We start from the raw sequence: 16,096 nt of genomic DNA, 5'->3' as shown, positions 1-16,096 counted from the left end.
CGTGAAATATGGCAAGAGTCATAATATTAATGCGTATACACAAATAAAAAGTGGAGTTTTTAGTTCTGGTTTTATGAGTATTTTCTTGAATTTTTATGTATTTTTAGACAAAAACTTGTTTCCGCAGGCGCAGCCACACGTGTACCAAATTCGGCCAAACGTCACTTTACCACTTACTTCCATCTAATACCAAATTTTCTCTCCTTCTCTTCGACTTTTGCTGGTCGACACCCACAGCACTGATGTCGTTTCGAGCGCGGCGGCCAGCGTCTCCTCCGCCAGGAATACCTCATGCGGCAACCCAGCGATTTCCTCACTCTCGGCAGGACCACTTGGATGCGGATGCACGAAGGGAGGCCGCGTCGAAAGGATTCATTCCCAGCAGAGGCAAGAGCCATTCACCAGGGGGACTTGCCTTGACATCTGGAGAATGGAAGCTGCTGCTCGTAATCATCATCGTCGCCGCTGCTGTACGGTTATTCCGCCTATCAAGTCCCAACAGCGTAGTGTGCGCGCCTTCTCTAGTTTTTAAGTGCTGTGCTGACATAACGTAGTTTTGATGAGGTACACTTTGGCAAATTTGCCAGCAGATACATCAAGACGCAGTATTTTGTGGATGTGCATCCACCGTTGGCGAAATTGTTAATTACATTGGCTGCATTTGTTTTCGGATACGACGGGCATTTTGATTTCAAGGATATCGGAAAGTGTGTGCTTTTTTACTTTATCACTGAGCTGTCGACTTATGGCTGAGCAGAGTATATGATGGTGTACCCTATGTCGCAATGCGTCTCGTTCCTGCAGTACTTGGTGTCGCGACAGTTCCCCTCTCCTATCTTACCCTACGCGCTCTGGACTGTCGTGCGACAACGGCACTGCTGGCTTCTTTCTTCATAACATTCGAAAACGGCATGATCACCCAATCTAGGCATATTCTCCTCGATTCTCCCCTCATTTTCTTCACTGCACTTACCATCTTCTTTTGGGTTGGCTTTTGCAATGAGGATAGGCATAAACCATTTACTGACACGTGGTGGTCATGGCTTATCTTGTCCGGCCTATCCCTTGGTGCTGTCGTCAGCTGTAAATGGGTTGGACTCTTCACCATTGCCACTGTCGGGCTGAGCACCGTGCAACAGCTCTGGTACCTCCTTGGGGATCTGAAAGTATCACCGCGCTTGTTCATGAAGCATTTCATTGCTCGCGCTCTCTGTCTCATCGTCCTCCCGGTCTTGTTCTACATGACCATGTTCCAGATTCACTTCATGCTTCTTGGAAGCTCTGGCGAGGGAGATGGTTTTATGAGTTCTGAATTTCAGCACACGCTTGGAGGTCGTGGTATGGCAGACACTTATGCCGACATTGCCATTGGCTCTACCGTGAGCATCCGACATGTCAATACACAGGGTGGTTATCTACACTCGCATCCGCACAATTATCCTGGTGGCTCCAAACGTACGATGTGCCCCATTGATATATGTCCAAGACTAACGGTGTATGGTAGAGCAACAGATTACCTTGTATCCCCACCGAGATTCCAACAACGATTGGAAGATAATTAATGCAAGCTTCGCTAACCACGAACCAGCAGACTGGTCCATGGAGCCTCTCAACTATATCTATCCTGGTGCCCGAATCCGACTACGCCACGTCTCCACGGAGAAAGCTCTCCATTCCCACGACGTCCGTCCTCCCGTCTCAGACGTCGATTTCCAGAATGAGGTTTCGGCCTACGGGATGCCCGGGTTTGAAGGTGACGGCAACGATGATTGGATCGTGGAGATCGAGCATGGCGACCGCCGCGATAGAGACTCCAGTAAAAGACTGCGAACTCTCAGGACGACATTCAGACTGCGACATGCTCTGCAGGGATGTTACCTGTTCTCGCACAAGGTCAAGCTTCCGGAATGGGGATACGAACAACAGGAAGTTACATGCAACAAAAATGCTGTGAGGGCTAATTCCTTGTGGTTTATCGAGACCGCGATGCATCCTGCACGTAAGCGCAGTTTCCGGAATTCTATGATGTGCCGCTGACGAACTTGCCAGTGCCTGAGGACGCACCGAAGGTCAATTATAGATTGCCTGGATTCTTTGCCAAGTTCATGGAACTGCAGCAAGTGATGTGGACGACAAATGCTGGACTAACAGATAGACACACATTTGATTCTCGCCCGGGCTCTTGGCCTCGTCTACGACGTGGTATCGTGAGTACAACGTGTGATACCACGACTCATATGGCTAACATTGTTGAATACTAGAACTTTTGGGTCAAAGATCATCGTCAGATATACCTGATTGGTAATCCCATTATATGGTGGCTGAGTACACTTTCCGTCGCCTCGTATATTCTTGTTCGGGGATTCCTCATTCTCCGGGCAAAGCGAGGATATCAGGATTTCGCCAGCAGTAAGTATTCACTGTCCCATATCTGATTCTCAGCGTGCTGATACTTTGTTCCAGCTAAGGTCGTCAAGTACGACTCGCTTTGTGGCTTCCTGTTTTTAGGCTGGTCTCTCCACTACTTCCCCTTCTTCCTAATGGGGCGACAGCTCTTCCTGCATCATTACTTCCCCGCACTATATTTCGCCATCCTACTATTATGCGGAGTGTTTGATCTCATCACGTCGACGTTGCGCCCAAGGGTGCGGCTGCAAATTGCTGCGGTCCTCATCATCATTTCCATCTGGGCCTTTGTGCACTTCAGCCCGTTGGCGTACGGAAGCACATGGACAAAGGACGAATGCAAGAGCTCCAAGTGGCTAAAAACATGGGACTTTTCGTGCAATGACTTCCTGAACGACGTAAGGCCTTCTTTATACTCTTCATTTGCATAACTAATGGTAAAACTCGCGCAGTATTCTCAATACGGTACGGCCGCAGCACCAACACCACAGAAATCGAACATCCCGGTGGCGACCATCGGTGGTGAGCCAGGCGGCAGGGCAGCTATCATTGTCGAAGACAACGCACAGGAGCCGGAGGTTATCAATCCTGAGGAGCATACGACGACTATCGGCGTAGGCAAGCCTGAGCCAGGACGAGACATCTTTGCTGGGGCACCGGTGAAGGACGTGCCTAGTCAGCCTGCTAAACATGTGCAGCAGGAGATGGAGATCTCTGAGGAGAAGGAGATCAGCTCAGTGGGACAACCTACCAAGGAGGAGGCGAAGACGCAGATTCAGACGGAGGAAAAGGTCACGGTGGAAAAGGCTGAGGAGAAGCCGGTGGTGAAGGATGAGGACCCGGCCCCACCAGCTGCTGAACCTGAACCTGAACCGGTCCCGGTTGCGGAAAAACCAGCTGGGCCATTAGGTGAAGCTGACGCCGAGGCTGACAAAATTGCGCACGAGTTATATCCTGAAGAAGCGGACTAAGTGCTTGCCCTCTGTATATGTTCTGCGATTAGTTTGCTGGTCTACAAATATTCACCGGTAAATACTTCGCTTGATCATACCGGGAATTCTTGATTACTTTCTATGTTGAAGTCTCTCGTGCCGACATTTTTTGAAGCTGTACATTATCATTGGTTCTACTTTTTGTAGATGCGAATATTTATACAACTGCACAACTACAGGAAATCTGATTACTCTTATCACGTTGAAAAAAATTACGTCGGCCTGCTTCGAGCCTCGGCTGAAGCGCTAACCGCTGGCCCGAGACCCGGGTGTCTTACCTGGTCTTAATCACTGTCGCCTGTGAATTCGCCTTTTCGCCAAAGAAACGACTATTATATGCGCATTGCGCCGATCTGAGCGTTGCCTATCTTACCTCTGACATGAGTAACGAGGGTACATGTACTGAATTTGCAACGGAGCTATGGACAACTCTTACCGACTCTTTCCGCCAATCTGTCACCGAAAAAATCGAAAGCAGCACGCCCACCTTCTCTCTCGTTGCTCTGGCAGAGACGAAAGTCTCATGCCTTGAAAGGGGATTTGTTTCAGGAGATATCTCGCTCGATATTTACAGACCGTCTACGGTGCATGAAGACATTGATCCAGAAGCCGTACTGAGCGCGATGCTCATACATGCCACTGATGATGATACTTGTACCGCTCCACGTCGCTACGTCGCCTGTGCGATTGTTACTGCCGCCACTCAAGATGAACAGTTAATTGAACTGGCCAATATCTGGGTTCGGTACCTCTTCTGGCCTTGTGAGGAGCAACTTTCATTGATGCAATCCTAACAACCATTAACTCTGGTTTGCTCAGTCAAAGCTGATGAATGTCGATGTCGAGAGCCCTCTATCAAAGAGACCCGAACCTCAGCCGCCTCTCGTTCACACTTTGAAGATGCTGTCAGTTTACTTCATCTGCAATCGTGGAATCGTTAAGTAGGCATGCTCCCAGGTGAAGCAGCGCGATGATAATCGCTGTGTCGTTACGCGTGTGCAGGATATGTCGGTAAATCCTGATGTTATGACAATTACCGAACCGACCCATATATTGAAGAGAGTGGCAGGAGCTGGAAAGCGTAGCGAAGTAAACCCGTTTCAGTCAAATTTAATGTGGTCTAACAAAGTTGAACGCAGACATCTTCGGCAGAGTACGCTACCTGGGATATCCTACGCCACTTTGCTGCTTTATCGGAGGACGAGGTTAATGAACTCGACGCTAATATTAATTGCGTTCGCAATGGAATAACACTCGATCTATGTCTTCATACATTTTTCGACAACTTTTGCTGGACCTTACGCCCCGATGCAAGTATTTCGTTCCTACCTATGTTCTAATGCTCATCGGAAGTTAGCCTGTCCATCTCGACCAGTACCATTCTGAACCTCTGGTAGGCATTCCAACTTCAGTGTACAAGCGCAACATCAAAGCCGTCAACTTCGAGGAATATCCAGCAGAACTCCGACCAAGCCGCAAGCTCATACAGTTTCACTACTCCCTCTCCAAGATCTTACATGCAAGCGGTGCATTCTGGGTCATCGTGTCAATGATGAAGCGGTTCTTCCCTGAGGACTGTGTACCCGCAAAATTTGACTGCTTGAACGCGGATGACTTGCTTTTTTACCTGAACGCGGAGAAAATGCTCCAACAAGTGAGCATAGCAGGAGATGATATTATAAAAGGGGATTGAATTTTTTGGGGGAGGTAAATGGAACTCCAGACAGAAGCATGTATGATTATACTAGATAGGACGTGTCTTTGTCCCTCTAGGATGATAAATAAGATCATCCTCATCAAGAGCCCGATGCTCCTCGCGCTTCCGCTTTCTCCCCCTTTGCGGCGTTGCCAGGCGCTTGGGCTCGTCGGGAGGAGTCCAATTCACATATTCGGTGACAAGCTCACGTTGAAAATCGACATCATAACCAACGCACTTCATTGTCCATACGGCCATAGTCTAAATGAACGCGTTGTTAATTTTGGAAACCGGAAAGCCATCGCCTTACCACCCAGCCTTTAAGAAACCCTTCGGCTATCTGCTCCCTGCTAACATTCTTGAATTGATTTCCACTTTGGAGGGCCTCTTTGACTTCTCTCTTGGTCGGCTTCCGACCGAGTTGTTCATATAGATGCATAACACCCCTGCAGGGAACACCCCATCCTGTGGTCGAGAGCTTAGATGCCCAAACTAAACGAACCTAATCCCCGAGTTAACATGATATCGTGCAATTACGTGGCGTTACTTACGGTACTGCGTTGTTCATTCCATTCTTCCATCGTCAGCGAGGCAACGGGCTTGATCTCGTACTGCCCCATGTATTCCCACTGCGAGCTGCCAATTCGAGAAAAGACTCGTCTAATTTTGGAAAATTGGTCGATGGATTCGTCTGCATCAAAAAACAGCCCTGGTGCTCCGGGCACTTGGGGAGCGTGAGGGTTCATGTCAAGATTCAAATACATAAAATCATCCATATGGTGCACGCGCAGAAAATTTTGGGCCACTCGGGGGAATGTCTCCTGAGGGCTGCCGCCGTAGACTTTTGACATGAAGAGTCGAGTGACGACTACGTCCCGAACGTCCCTATCTAAAGGGACTTCATAGAACTCGATCCCCTTCAGACGACTCCGGACAGTATCCAAGGAAAATTCTAAATTTCGGGCTTTCTTTACTTTGGGCTGGGGAAGCCATATAAGGATAAGTCAACAACTCGAATTGACCGACTTACATTAACTAGCTTTTGCATTATCTCCTTGTCATCCCCCTTGATTTTCTCAATTTCAGCAGGAAGCTTGTCAAGTACGGCACATAACGTGGGTACGACAACTTCAACTATCATTACCCGACGCTTCCTGCGAGGGGGGGTCTCAGAGTTCGACCTTGACTTGATACTGGATAAGCTAGGAGTTAGAGGCGTAGATAACCGAGAGATTATATCTTCAGTCTTTGGTGCGATGTGAGATTCCGCCGGACAGTCTGGAGTTAGACTGGAGAACCCGGAAGGTACACGTTCATTGGATTCCATGTGGATGGAAATGTCATCGACAACTTCTTGCTTTACCACCATGTCGACTTCAAAGCCCCAAGTCCGACTTGATATCAGGAAACTTGCCGTAAAATAGTTAAGACGAGGCTAGAGACCATAAATTCACTGTAATAAGCGGCGTCACCATATGTAAACCGGTCGTAGAACTTGGAGTTGCTCACACTGTTTCCAATTTTTAGTCGGTGCCTCGACCCAGTGGGAAACTGAAATGGGAACCCCGTAGAACCTCGGAGGGCGTCGAGAACGCGTAAAATGACAACGAAAAGAGAGTAGAAAGGAGTCGATTTCTTAATGCGTCTATGATGGTACGTTACCGTTTAACAATAAGAGTAGAAGTTGAACTCAATGAAAGACAGGTAGCTGACCTAAGCAAGTTGTCGGAAATCCCGTGTCAGGTCCGGGTTACCGTATCCGTAGTAACCCCGGCCTTTTGACGAGAAACAACCAAGACCAACCAAGTACTGTTACCTTGCTTGTCAAGGTCTCTCTAGGTCTAAAATCTTCGCTTAAAAGCCAAGGTCTTCACATGATATGATGAAATATGAATGTCATAGCTTAGTAATCTTGCATCTTGATCCAAGAAACTTGACCCCTATCGTCGTCGCAATTCGCTCTTGAACACTGACCCAGACGACAAGACGGTGTCAGAACAGTGATGGCCTGGAAGGAGGAAGAAGGAGTAGGTGCCAGAGGAAGTAAGCACTGTGATGTGCTCAGGAATCACTTGCGCTCTTATATATATACAAAAAAGAAAATCTCGTGCCGCCAGTGCACCTCCGTTGACTTGTAACACAATTATACATGCACCACTAATTTTACTATCAGAATTCGGAGGTAGCCATGGGGAGGGAGATGTACCACTTAATAAAGCTCGATCTTTCCGTCTCGCTTAGGTCCAGGATAAGGAATGACGGACCCCCCAGGACTTTTAACTGGCTGCTCCTCTGGGATTTGTCGTTTGTCGTAGGGAATGGTGGTCCCATCAGGGTTGTCGACGGGGCCTTCGACAGGAACATCTCGCTTGGGGTAAGGAATGACGGATCCCCCAGCACCTCTGACTGGCACCTCCGCTGGGATGTCCTGCCTAGGGTAAGGGATGGTGTCGGACCCTCCAGCACTGTTGACTGGGTCTTCCACTGGGATTTGTCGTTTGTTGTATGGAGTTATGATACCATCGATGCTCCTGGCCGGGATCTCGGGGGATATGATTTCTCTCTTGGACACATCAGCAGTGTATGCACTGACGAGATCCAGAGGAGCCGGAGAGCGTGCAATGACCTCGCGCTAAACAGTGGATTAACAAAACGAATAACGGTATTGAGGAATAAAACGTACTTGTGAAAACACAGGATGAGCAAGAACTTGGGGCGCTAACAGAGCAGCGAAGGACGCAAAAAGAGTCAAGCGGGTGAACATATTGAACCAGAAGGTGAAGATGGAAGGAAGGTGAGGCTTCAAGCGACCATGCCTTGCGTATAAAAAGGAAAGAAAACATAGAATGGAAACGAAAAGAGAAATGAAGGTTGGAGTGGGATGTCAAGGAACTTGAAGTGGGTCCTTGTCATGTACTATTAGCAGCCCCTGATACATGATGGTCGTACGCGACCACCTCGTGGGTAGCGCCTCATTTGAGTCAGCTACCTCTTCCATCTACGTCTTTTTATATTCTCCAACTACATTTTTGAGTCGACTAAAGCCGGATCCATGATTTCGACGACTTCGAGGAAATAATTCCAAGGTTGTTATCGACAACCGCTGCAAATCCATTTTTGCCCAAGAAAAACAGTCGAAAAAGAAATCTGCTGGTGAGGCATTCCACCTCAATTCCGTCGAGACGGACTGCTAACCGTCCAATAGCCCGCATTGACAACATTACAGCCTCAAACACTGTCTGAAACTCATGAACAGGGCGACCTGCGACGATTCTAGCGATTGGAGAACGGAGTTGAAGATGGCGCTGCGGAATCAAGCCAGTAGACTATGCTCGAGGACATTGACATATGTTTTTGGAATGATCAGATGAGGGGAAATACGAGAAAGAGAATGTTGAAACTGATCCTGAAGATGAGTTGAGGTTCGCGCCAATCACCTATCAACACGGGAGAAACCAGTACATTCTAGCTCGTAAAACGAAACCTTATGTAAAAGGGTTTGTTTCACTGGCGAAGCCTTCTTCGATTCTGAAATGACTGTCAGCAAAAAGCTATGCAAAACTTCCACACCTGTGGAGCAATAGAATTGAGGTACATACTTTTTCGCTTTACAGTGCTAAAAACGACAGAAAAAGTAAAGTTGAAACCGAAACCGAAACCTATTTTTAGGCCATCAAAAACGCATCAGCACTCTCAGCAGTGATATTGATATTCGGAATTCGTTCTTAGCTTGTTTCACTCACGGTTAAAAAGCCTGCCCTCAATCTCACGTGATGGAAAACCGGTCATTCAGAGGTTCGCGTTAGGGCCGAGGGGAAAACCTAGGTTATTTACCAAAAATGGTTTTATACAGTATTATACTAGGTATTATACCATGTATTATACCTAAGGGGTCTCGGAGGGGGTTTAGTTATGTATAATACCCAATCACGTGAAGCCATTAAGTCCTGATATAACAATCAAATTGGCAGCTCTCAGAGCTTGTAGCTGCCTACGCAATCAAATAGCTCCAATTCCATGGTAATTGGCACTAATTTTACGCTTGGTAAGACTCAAAATGACTTGAATATCCTGAAAAATCCCCGAAAAAGGATGAAGAAAATTTCAAAATTCGAATATTTCATGCATCACATGATCAGGTATTATACCGTGTATAATACATGTATAAAACCCCCCTCAAGACCGCAATAGGTATTATACCGGGGACCGACCCTCTGGGGGTTTTCCCCTTGGCCCTAGTTCACGTCTCGTTACTCCTCACCCCAACCTCGACCGCCCTTTTCTAGTGACCTTGAACGCTCTTTTCGAAGCTATATTTCCTGAGATACCCTGGCAATGCCTAATATTGTAAATAAGGTGTTCAAGAAATACATGTACCCCGCCGTCCTCATAAGTTGTGAATTTCTGGACAGTCGTCTGTACTTTCTGATGCCATCGCAAACCAGATTATAGACAAAAACCCTATCACCACTTTTACTTTTCTTGTATTCAACGCGTCTCTGAGTTCTGAATGGCTCCCTTTTGGACTTGTTGCCTATATCATCGCTGTCTACGCTGTCCACCATTTCTCGCGATGGTTGAAAGAGGACACCGCAAGGGAGGCAAAGCTCGAAGTATGTTTTATCCGTTCTAAACTATGATAAATCTCATTGGTCTTAGGAAATTAGATCGACTTCCCGCAGACTCAACTTATACATGATCAACCAACGCTTCCCTTTTGCAGTGTACACGGAGGACACGGAGGCACTCCAGTTCTGCTCATCGGTCATCACATAGTACGTTCCTTATCAGTAACTGGTGGATCATCTTAGATTAATTCATCAAGGCGTTTGTCCGTTACGACACAAAAGGCAGATGCCCTGTATTTTGTGGCACGGCAGGCCTCGGCTACCTTGGATGAGCTCGCCCAGATCTCATCTGACTTGAGAGTGCTGGATGCACGCATACGGGGTGTCATACGGAGCTATTCGAGGCTTAAGACGAGGCTACAATCCTACGCACCAGAGCGACAACTAGAAGCTGCTGAGCGTTGGGTGGCAGATACCGACGGAGACTTTCCTCCAGTTGCTGTGTGCCCTGCTGAAGAAGATTCTTTCAAGTTGGGCATGGTGGAAGAGATTAATTAGAGTACCCGGATAGAACGTCAGCGAATGGCGCTTATAATAAAAAGCATGTAACATTTTCGAAATATCCGCAATGAAACAGAATTCATGTACAACAAGCTTTTTTGTCCATACCTTATGTACTTTCCTGTAGCGACTGTTCCATGAACCTCATTTTGAGAATTTGGATGAAAAAGAAATATTGAAATAACCGTTGAACTATAAAGGGATGCATCGCGTGGGTTGTGCATAATATAGAGTGTTTAATGATCCCTTATCGTTGTATGGAGAGTTACACCCAGACCAGTCGACCTGCTGGACTGCAGGCTTGAACAGTAAGGCAGACCGGCCCAGGATATCCGCTGGAACGTCCGCAAAGCGCGACCACGTGCATACATCATTCTCAAATTTGCAACAACCCTGCTCTAACTTCCATCTGCATTCCGTAGAGCACGTCGGAGATGGCCTCGTATTCAAACAAGTTGACTAAGGACTATGTATACCAAATCACCTTTGTGAGTCATCTCAAATACTTACGGTGTCAAATTTTCAAATCTGAAGTGGCCAAAAACCAGATAATATGGAACAAGCCACTCGCTAAGCTCATGCTTCTCTGGATTGTAGGCCAGTTAATTTTGAGAGCGGATTCAACTGCTGCAGAGGTCCTTGTCCTCGTCACAAATCTCAGCAGCGTCCATTTTATGCATGAAAACCGAAAGAAGGCCAATAAAAAGGCTGCAAAAATCGAAGTATGTCTCATTCATGCCATGTATTGATAATTCTGATTGGTTGCCTCAGAAATTTGCGCATAAACTAGTAAATTTCACCTCGGATATGGAGGATCGGCGTGTCTTATTTGAAGCAGATGCTCTCTCGAATGTTGAAGTGATCCGACTTTGCTCGGCGGCTGTCATTATGTTCGTGCATTTCCCAACAGTTGAAGCTGATTTCTGAGATGATATATCAAGGCATTGTCTCGAGCTTAAGCAGGAATCAGAAGTGCTGCACTCCGTTGCGCTGCAAGCTTCGACGTCCTCGCACCAGCTCGATATGATGAAACAGAAGTTGCAGCTGCAGGGAATGAAGATAGAAAATCTCATGGATTTCTATAGAGAGTATAGGATATCACTCCTAGAAATTTTGTCAGGAGTCCAGCTCGCAGAGACCCCTCAGGAATGGGTGGCTCGTACGAACAAGATGTTTGCCTCTGGTTGATGAAGGTTTTTTGTGACTGACTTGGATGCAGTTGAACGAGAGGGTGAATAGGAAGCCCGTATAGAATTATAGCATGCAACTACGATTGAAGACTTATACCACATCTATAGAATATTTGTAGCCCATCAAAGTTCGCCGTAATTATTCGAAAGACTTCTGGGAAAAGTAAAAAATTTCGATATCAATTGCAGATGATAGAGATCCCTACACTACCTTACTATGTCCTGCTGCAGACAGCTGTTATATTTCCTTCCCGGCCTCTGAACGTATTAAGCAGCAGTTTCGTGGAGAGATCGCCGAGTTTCGATGTCAATGAGAGGAAGAAAGCAGCACAGAGATTTGGTTATACAGTCTCTGGTAGTGATCTCACGCTCGCGGAGCTACTTGAATGGAAAAAGGCGAACACATGAGTGGTTATTTCAAAGCACAACTACAATAACAATGTGACAATTTTTCATAGATTTTATGAGAACGAAGGATAGAAACGGTTCAACAATCATGGTAAATAGTTTTTTCGGGTTTTATGCAACAAAAGGGTTTGGAAAATATCAGCAGTCGTTAGTACGACAAAGTGAATGGAGCGTTCTATAAGTCGGAGATGAGTACGGTCGCTGAGAAATAACAAGAGGAGAAGCTAACTTTAGGCACTGAACCAGGTCCCTTGAACTTTTTGCATATTAGTGGCAGGAGCAACAGCCGATGCAAGCGACCCGTGAATCTTCCATCCATGCCCGCCCCTAGTTGCGCTAATGCTCAGGTTGCTGTCGACAGTCGCAGAAAATGTGTAGTAACCAGTCAAGTCACCGATATGCTCATAAGTCAACGAGACCATAGTGAAAGAGTAGAAGAGTGGGCCGTAGGCACTATCTCCTATGGTAGTGACAAAGATGTATTGCTTTCCGTCAATGTTGAACACGGCAGTGAACGCATCACCGGTATTGAACACAATGCTGCCTCTGACGGTCTTGACTGTAGGCGTCATGGTGACGTTGATGCTTGACTGGGAAACATCAAGTTAATACTCATGAGTTTAGAGATAAAGTTCCATACCATATGCGTGGCCAACTGGACCGTCGAAGGTGACAACGGAGCATGCTCACACTCGCACTCACGCAGGCGGCGGAGAGTCCACAGCTGCGAGATGTCAGCGCTGGCTTGCTGTTTAGAAATGAAGACCTGATGACATGAAATTTGATCAAAAGTTCGGTGCTGATTAAGAAGGAAATGTACGGGAGCGAGGCCATCAGCTTGGATGTCCATGCTGAACCCATATTCACTGTTCGAGAGGATTCTATTGGGTGTCAAGAATCAGCTTGGGCTATAACTGCGAAGGAATAGAACCAAACCTGTACACTCCATCGTCGGCTTCGTACAGCTTAACATACCAAATGACAGGGTACGACAAAGCTACAACTTGTGGTCTTAACTCTTGCAGACCGTTTTTGAAGTCGATGGACAGGTAGGATCCATTGGAGACGTTCCGGATAGAGTATTCTGCACCCAAAGTCGCAAATTCCCACTGACACTGGTAATCAGAAAGTAAACTAGAAAGGGATGGCAATGCCATACTTGTTGATTCCTGCCTTCGTGACAAGGATATCCTGTGAAGCTAGGATGAGGGGGCTGAAAAACAAGACGGACTTAGATTCGTACCGATGACAGTTTTCGAGTCCTGCCCCGAGAGTTCGACCGTGTAGGCTTTGCATCTCTCTAGGTTCGTATCCGCGAGTTGGATAGTATAGATACCGGGCTGCAAGTCGTGCATGATGGCTGGTGAAAGAGGCGTAGCTATTCGAGCGTGTTAGAGGTCTCAGGTGGGCGGGAAAAGACTGCTCATGAAGAACTCACCGAAGTAACTGGAACGAGCAGTTGGGAGGATGGAATGAAGAACATAGCTACTCACCTGCAGATTATATACCGCCTATACAAAAATGATCCACATTTGCGGATGTAAGTAAGTGGGTCCGTGAAGGTCCCATGAACGTAGCACGGCATTCAAATCACTTCGCCGCGACGTCCTCTGTCATAAAAGTAGACGACTTCCAAATGAGAAGGCACACGGGTACAGGCGGCCACCGTCTAAGCCAAGTTGATGTTCTCCATAGTATTTAGTTTCGTCGGAACCTCTGGGCAAAGCAGTCATAGGCAACACATCGAACAAGACATTACAGCAGCAGCAGACTCAAAGAATGACTTGATGACTGTATGACCAGGGCAGGTACTTGTAACAGCGACAGGTGCTGGTGGATATCTACACCCGACCCGCCGCCCTTAGCAGCGGCGAGGTGTCATGCCAGAAGCGGCTGTGCTCTGAGTTCGTTACAGGTTCGCAAGCGGCAAGGTACCCGCATAATTCCATGTACGTCGTACAGAAGTTGTTCTGCGCAACTAAACCACCTATGGCATTGTATCAGTCAACTAAGTAGGAATTAAAAGTTACCGCAGACATTCAATATTCGAAGAGCTGGTGTACATTTACACTGTTCCATTCAATTGGCTAGATAATTTCACCCTGTGACAGCAGTGTGCGCAGGCCCCAGAGGCTGATGGAATGGCTAAGCATGGGCTGGGTGGTGAGTAGCAGGAAAAGTTCAAGACGGAAGTTCAACGTCGGCCTGATTTGCCGAGTTCAACTCGCACGTGATTTGAAAATGTCCTTGTGACTGTGACTGTGATGTCACCTGAACAGTACTTCACTTTGCGCTTTCGATTCAGGACATTCAACAATCAAATTTCTGGCTCACTCGACAAATCAGTCCAAATGTAATCTGGTATCAGAGAAAAAAATTAAAATTCGGTCCAGTGGTCATCTAGTATACCACCAGTCTATGTTGGCATGCCAGATCTGAGGGGGGGAGGCCCTACTGGCACTCAATGCCACGAAACTTGATAGAAGAACGCCTGATATGTCTGTGACCATACGAACTCATATTACTCCGCTTCTGGCTTGACATCTTACCGCCGCTAAGGACGACGCGTTGGACACAGATATCTGCCAGTACCAGCCGCTGTCAGATGTACTGGTTCTTGCCATGCAAGTCCGAATAGTCATAAAATCGTTTTCTTACAGCCTGCTGTTGGAAGTTCAAGTCTTCGTGTCCCTATTCGACGTGTTGGCTGTGACTTTCTACCTCGATATTCTGACAAGCTTGAATCCGATGAGGGACATCAATTTAGCTCGGACGGCTGCAGCCTGTACCCGCGTCCCTTCTCAGTTGACACTCCGTGAAGACTTGCGACACCAGGGACATGATGGAGAAGCGATTTAAACGCCGTATCATTTTTATAAGACCTTTGTGGACCCATTTATTGCATCCGTGGAGTCTACTAATGTGTGGATCATGTTTGTAGGTTCTAATACTATATAAGCTACATGCGAGCATCTAATTTCTTCACTCCATTCCCCACTTACCATTTCCCATTCCCATTACTTCAGTGAGTCTTCTAAACGGCCTTTCTCCCGCACACATCTAATGCCCACGAATAGTTACGACTCTTTCACCAGCCATCATGCATGACTTGAAGCCCGGTGTTTATACGATCCAGCTCGTGGACAACAACCCAGAGAGACGCAAAGCCTACATGGTCGAACTCTCGGGGCAGGACTCGAAGACTATCATCGGTACGAGTCTAAGTCCATCTTGTTTTTTAACCCCCTCATCTTCGCTCCACAGGCTACCCTTTCCACGATGGATAGGACCAACAGGCATGACAACACCATCCAGGCTTTACCGTTCACCTTCTAATATTTTCCAGTGGGAATTTGCGACTTTGGGCGCCGGATACTCTATCCAGAACATTTCTAATGGATCCTAATGTCCATCGAGTTCAAGATGGGTCTGTAAGAGTCTCGGCCACAAATTGTTCCTTCGTTGTTCCTTACCACTTGGTATGTTAAGTTATACGGTAACGAGGCGGATGATGGGGTATACAGGTTCGGATCTTATTTCTTCTTCATTACTACCCATGCTGATCCTTGCCGCCAATAGGATCCTATCCGATAACGAATATGGGTCCAGCATTGACATCCAAGTTAACGGCCTCACTCATGTATGTCGTCCACTTCTATATTGGTACCCAAGGCTCTGACTTAACATTTCATCAGGTCTTCCTTTCTAAACAGTGTGCGAACGCTGACACCTCGCAACTGTGGACCCTCCGCCGCCTGCGTGAGTGTGAATGCGAACGTGCTCCATTGTCACCTTCGACGGTGCAGTTGGCCATGCATATGGTGATGGACTTTGTTTCAAATTCAACGCCGAGTACTGACTTGATGTTTCCCAGTCGAGCATGAACATTACCATGGTGCCTATAGTCAAGACCGTCAGAGGTAGTGTTGTGTCCAATACCGGTGATGCGTTCACCGCAGTGTTCGACATCGACAGAAAGCAGTATGTTTTCGTTGCCACTGTAGGAGATAGTGCCTACGGCCCACCCTTCTACTCTTTCACTATGGTTACGTTGACCTATGAGCATATCGGCGATTTGACTGGTTCCTATACGTTTTCTGCGACGGTCGACAGTAACCTGAGCATTAGCGCGACTAGGGGCAGGCGTGGATGGAAGATTCACAGGTCGCTTGCATCAGCTGTTACTCCTGCCACCAATATGCAGAAAGTTCAAGGGACCTGGTTCAGCGCCTAAGGTCAGCCTCTTCTCTCAATTATCAGTTGCTGTAACCATCT

The 16,096-nt window shown here is 47.1% G+C and overlaps 7 protein-coding genes across 7 annotated transcripts; 4 read left to right on the top strand and 3 right to left on the bottom strand.

Moving 5' to 3' along the window:
* Positions 1 to 159: 159 nt before the first annotated feature.
* EV420DRAFT_1552929 (glycosyltransferase family 39 protein) lies at positions 160 to 3,610 on the top strand. Its single transcript, XM_060473530.1, has 8 exons — positions 160 to 508; positions 555 to 707; positions 758 to 1,455; positions 1,505 to 1,999; positions 2,050 to 2,207; positions 2,262 to 2,409; positions 2,464 to 2,804; positions 2,859 to 3,610. The coding sequence occupies exons 1-8, from the start codon at positions 243 to 245 to the stop codon at positions 3,375 to 3,377; spliced, it is 2,778 nt and encodes a 925-aa protein (XP_060329245.1). The 5' UTR covers positions 160 to 242; the 3' UTR covers positions 3,378 to 3,610.
* A 168-nt stretch (positions 3,611 to 3,778) lies between these two features.
* On the top strand, positions 3,779 to 5,091 carry EV420DRAFT_1765385 (uncharacterized protein; the record flags this gene model as incomplete). Its single annotated transcript, XM_060480826.1, has 5 exons — positions 3,779 to 4,160; positions 4,218 to 4,303; positions 4,356 to 4,487; positions 4,538 to 4,712; positions 4,796 to 5,091. 5 exons carry the CDS (start codon positions 3,779 to 3,781, stop codon positions 5,089 to 5,091), a joined length of 1,071 nt encoding a protein of 356 aa, XP_060329244.1.
* Positions 5,092 to 5,142: 51 nt separating this feature from the next.
* Positions 5,143 to 5,999, bottom strand: EV420DRAFT_1272114 (uncharacterized protein; the record flags this gene model as incomplete). The annotated part of the gene is made up of 3 exons (XM_060467679.1): positions 5,143 to 5,355; positions 5,405 to 5,596; positions 5,646 to 5,999. Coding segments are annotated over 3 exons (759 nt in total), but the record flags the coding sequence as incomplete, so codon positions are not given.
* A 955-nt stretch (positions 6,000 to 6,954) lies between these two features.
* On the bottom strand, positions 6,955 to 8,061 carry EV420DRAFT_557786 (uncharacterized protein). The gene is made up of 2 exons (XM_060482576.1): positions 7,778 to 8,061; positions 6,955 to 7,726 (listed from the first exon to the last, which is right to left on the bottom strand). Exons 1-2 carry the CDS (start codon positions 7,856 to 7,858, stop codon positions 7,304 to 7,306), a joined length of 504 nt encoding a protein of 167 aa, XP_060329242.1. The 5' UTR covers positions 7,859 to 8,061; the 3' UTR covers positions 6,955 to 7,303.
* Positions 8,062 to 9,429: 1,368 nt separating this feature from the next.
* On the top strand, positions 9,430 to 10,220 carry EV420DRAFT_1481172 (uncharacterized protein; the record flags this gene model as incomplete). Its single annotated transcript, XM_060469744.1, has 4 exons — positions 9,430 to 9,508; positions 9,547 to 9,707; positions 9,762 to 9,869; positions 9,906 to 10,220. The coding sequence occupies 4 exons, from the start codon at positions 9,430 to 9,432 to the stop codon at positions 10,218 to 10,220; spliced, it is 663 nt and encodes a 220-aa protein (XP_060329241.1).
* Positions 10,221 to 10,614: 394 nt separating this feature from the next.
* On the top strand, positions 10,615 to 11,411 carry EV420DRAFT_1749148 (uncharacterized protein; the record flags this gene model as incomplete). The annotated part of the gene is made up of 4 exons (XM_060480277.1): positions 10,615 to 10,711; positions 10,772 to 10,945; positions 10,995 to 11,113; positions 11,165 to 11,411. Exons 1-4 carry the CDS (start codon positions 10,658 to 10,660, stop codon positions 11,409 to 11,411), a joined length of 594 nt encoding a protein of 197 aa, XP_060329240.1. The 5' UTR covers positions 10,615 to 10,657.
* A 390-nt stretch (positions 11,412 to 11,801) lies between these two features.
* Positions 11,802 to 13,572, bottom strand: EV420DRAFT_557752 (uncharacterized protein). Its single transcript, XM_060482575.1, has 8 exons — positions 13,260 to 13,572; positions 13,065 to 13,199; positions 12,981 to 13,012; positions 12,758 to 12,930; positions 12,642 to 12,702; positions 12,462 to 12,587; positions 12,051 to 12,411; positions 11,802 to 11,996 (listed from the first exon to the last, which is right to left on the bottom strand). Exons 2-7 carry the CDS (start codon positions 13,174 to 13,176, stop codon positions 12,052 to 12,054), a joined length of 864 nt encoding a protein of 287 aa, XP_060329239.1. The 5' UTR covers positions 13,177 to 13,199; positions 13,260 to 13,572; the 3' UTR covers positions 11,802 to 11,996; position 12,051.
* Between the last annotated feature and the right edge of the window lie 2,524 nt (positions 13,573 to 16,096).

Source organism: Desarmillaria tabescens (assembly GCF_030435595.1).
Source record: "Desarmillaria tabescens strain CCBAS 213 chromosome Unknown EV420scaffold_24, whole genome shotgun sequence".
NCBI classification, from domain to species: Eukaryota; Fungi; Basidiomycota; class Agaricomycetes; order Agaricales; family Physalacriaceae; genus Desarmillaria; species Desarmillaria tabescens.
This window is presented reverse-complemented; position numbering and strand designations above follow the sequence as displayed.

Excerpts from the sequence above, each read along its gene's own strand:
- EV420DRAFT_1552929 (XM_060473530.1), top strand. The coding sequence starts at position 243 with ATGTCGTTTCGAGCGCGGCGGCCAGCGTCTCCTCCGCCAGGAATACCT. Across the intron at positions 509-554 it reads TCAAGTCCCAACAGCGTAGT|TTTTGATGAGGTACACTTTG; the intron begins GTGCGCGCCTTC and ends GACATAACGTAG. Across the intron at positions 708-757 it reads GATTTCAAGGATATCGGAAA|AGTATATGATGGTGTACCCT; the intron begins GTGTGTGCTTTT and ends ATGGCTGAGCAG.
- EV420DRAFT_557786 (XM_060482576.1), bottom strand. The coding sequence starts at position 7,858 with ATGTTCACCCGCTTGACTCTTTTTGCGTCCTTCGCTGCTCTGTTAGCG. Across the intron at positions 7,727-7,777 it reads CTCATCCTGTGTTTTCACAA|CGCGAGGTCATTGCACGCTC; the intron begins GTACGTTTTATT and ends TCCACTGTTTAG.
- EV420DRAFT_557752 (XM_060482575.1), bottom strand. The coding sequence starts at position 13,176 with ATGCACGACTTGCAGCCCGGTATCTATACTATCCAACTCGCGGATACG. Across the intron at positions 12,703-12,757 it reads GCCGACGATGGAGTGTACAG|AATCCTCTCGAACAGTGAAT; the intron begins GTTTGGTTCTAT and ends GACACCCAATAG. Across the intron at positions 12,588-12,641 it reads AAGCTGATGGCCTCGCTCCC|GTCTTCATTTCTAAACAGCA; the intron begins GTACATTTCCTT and ends TCATGTCATCAG.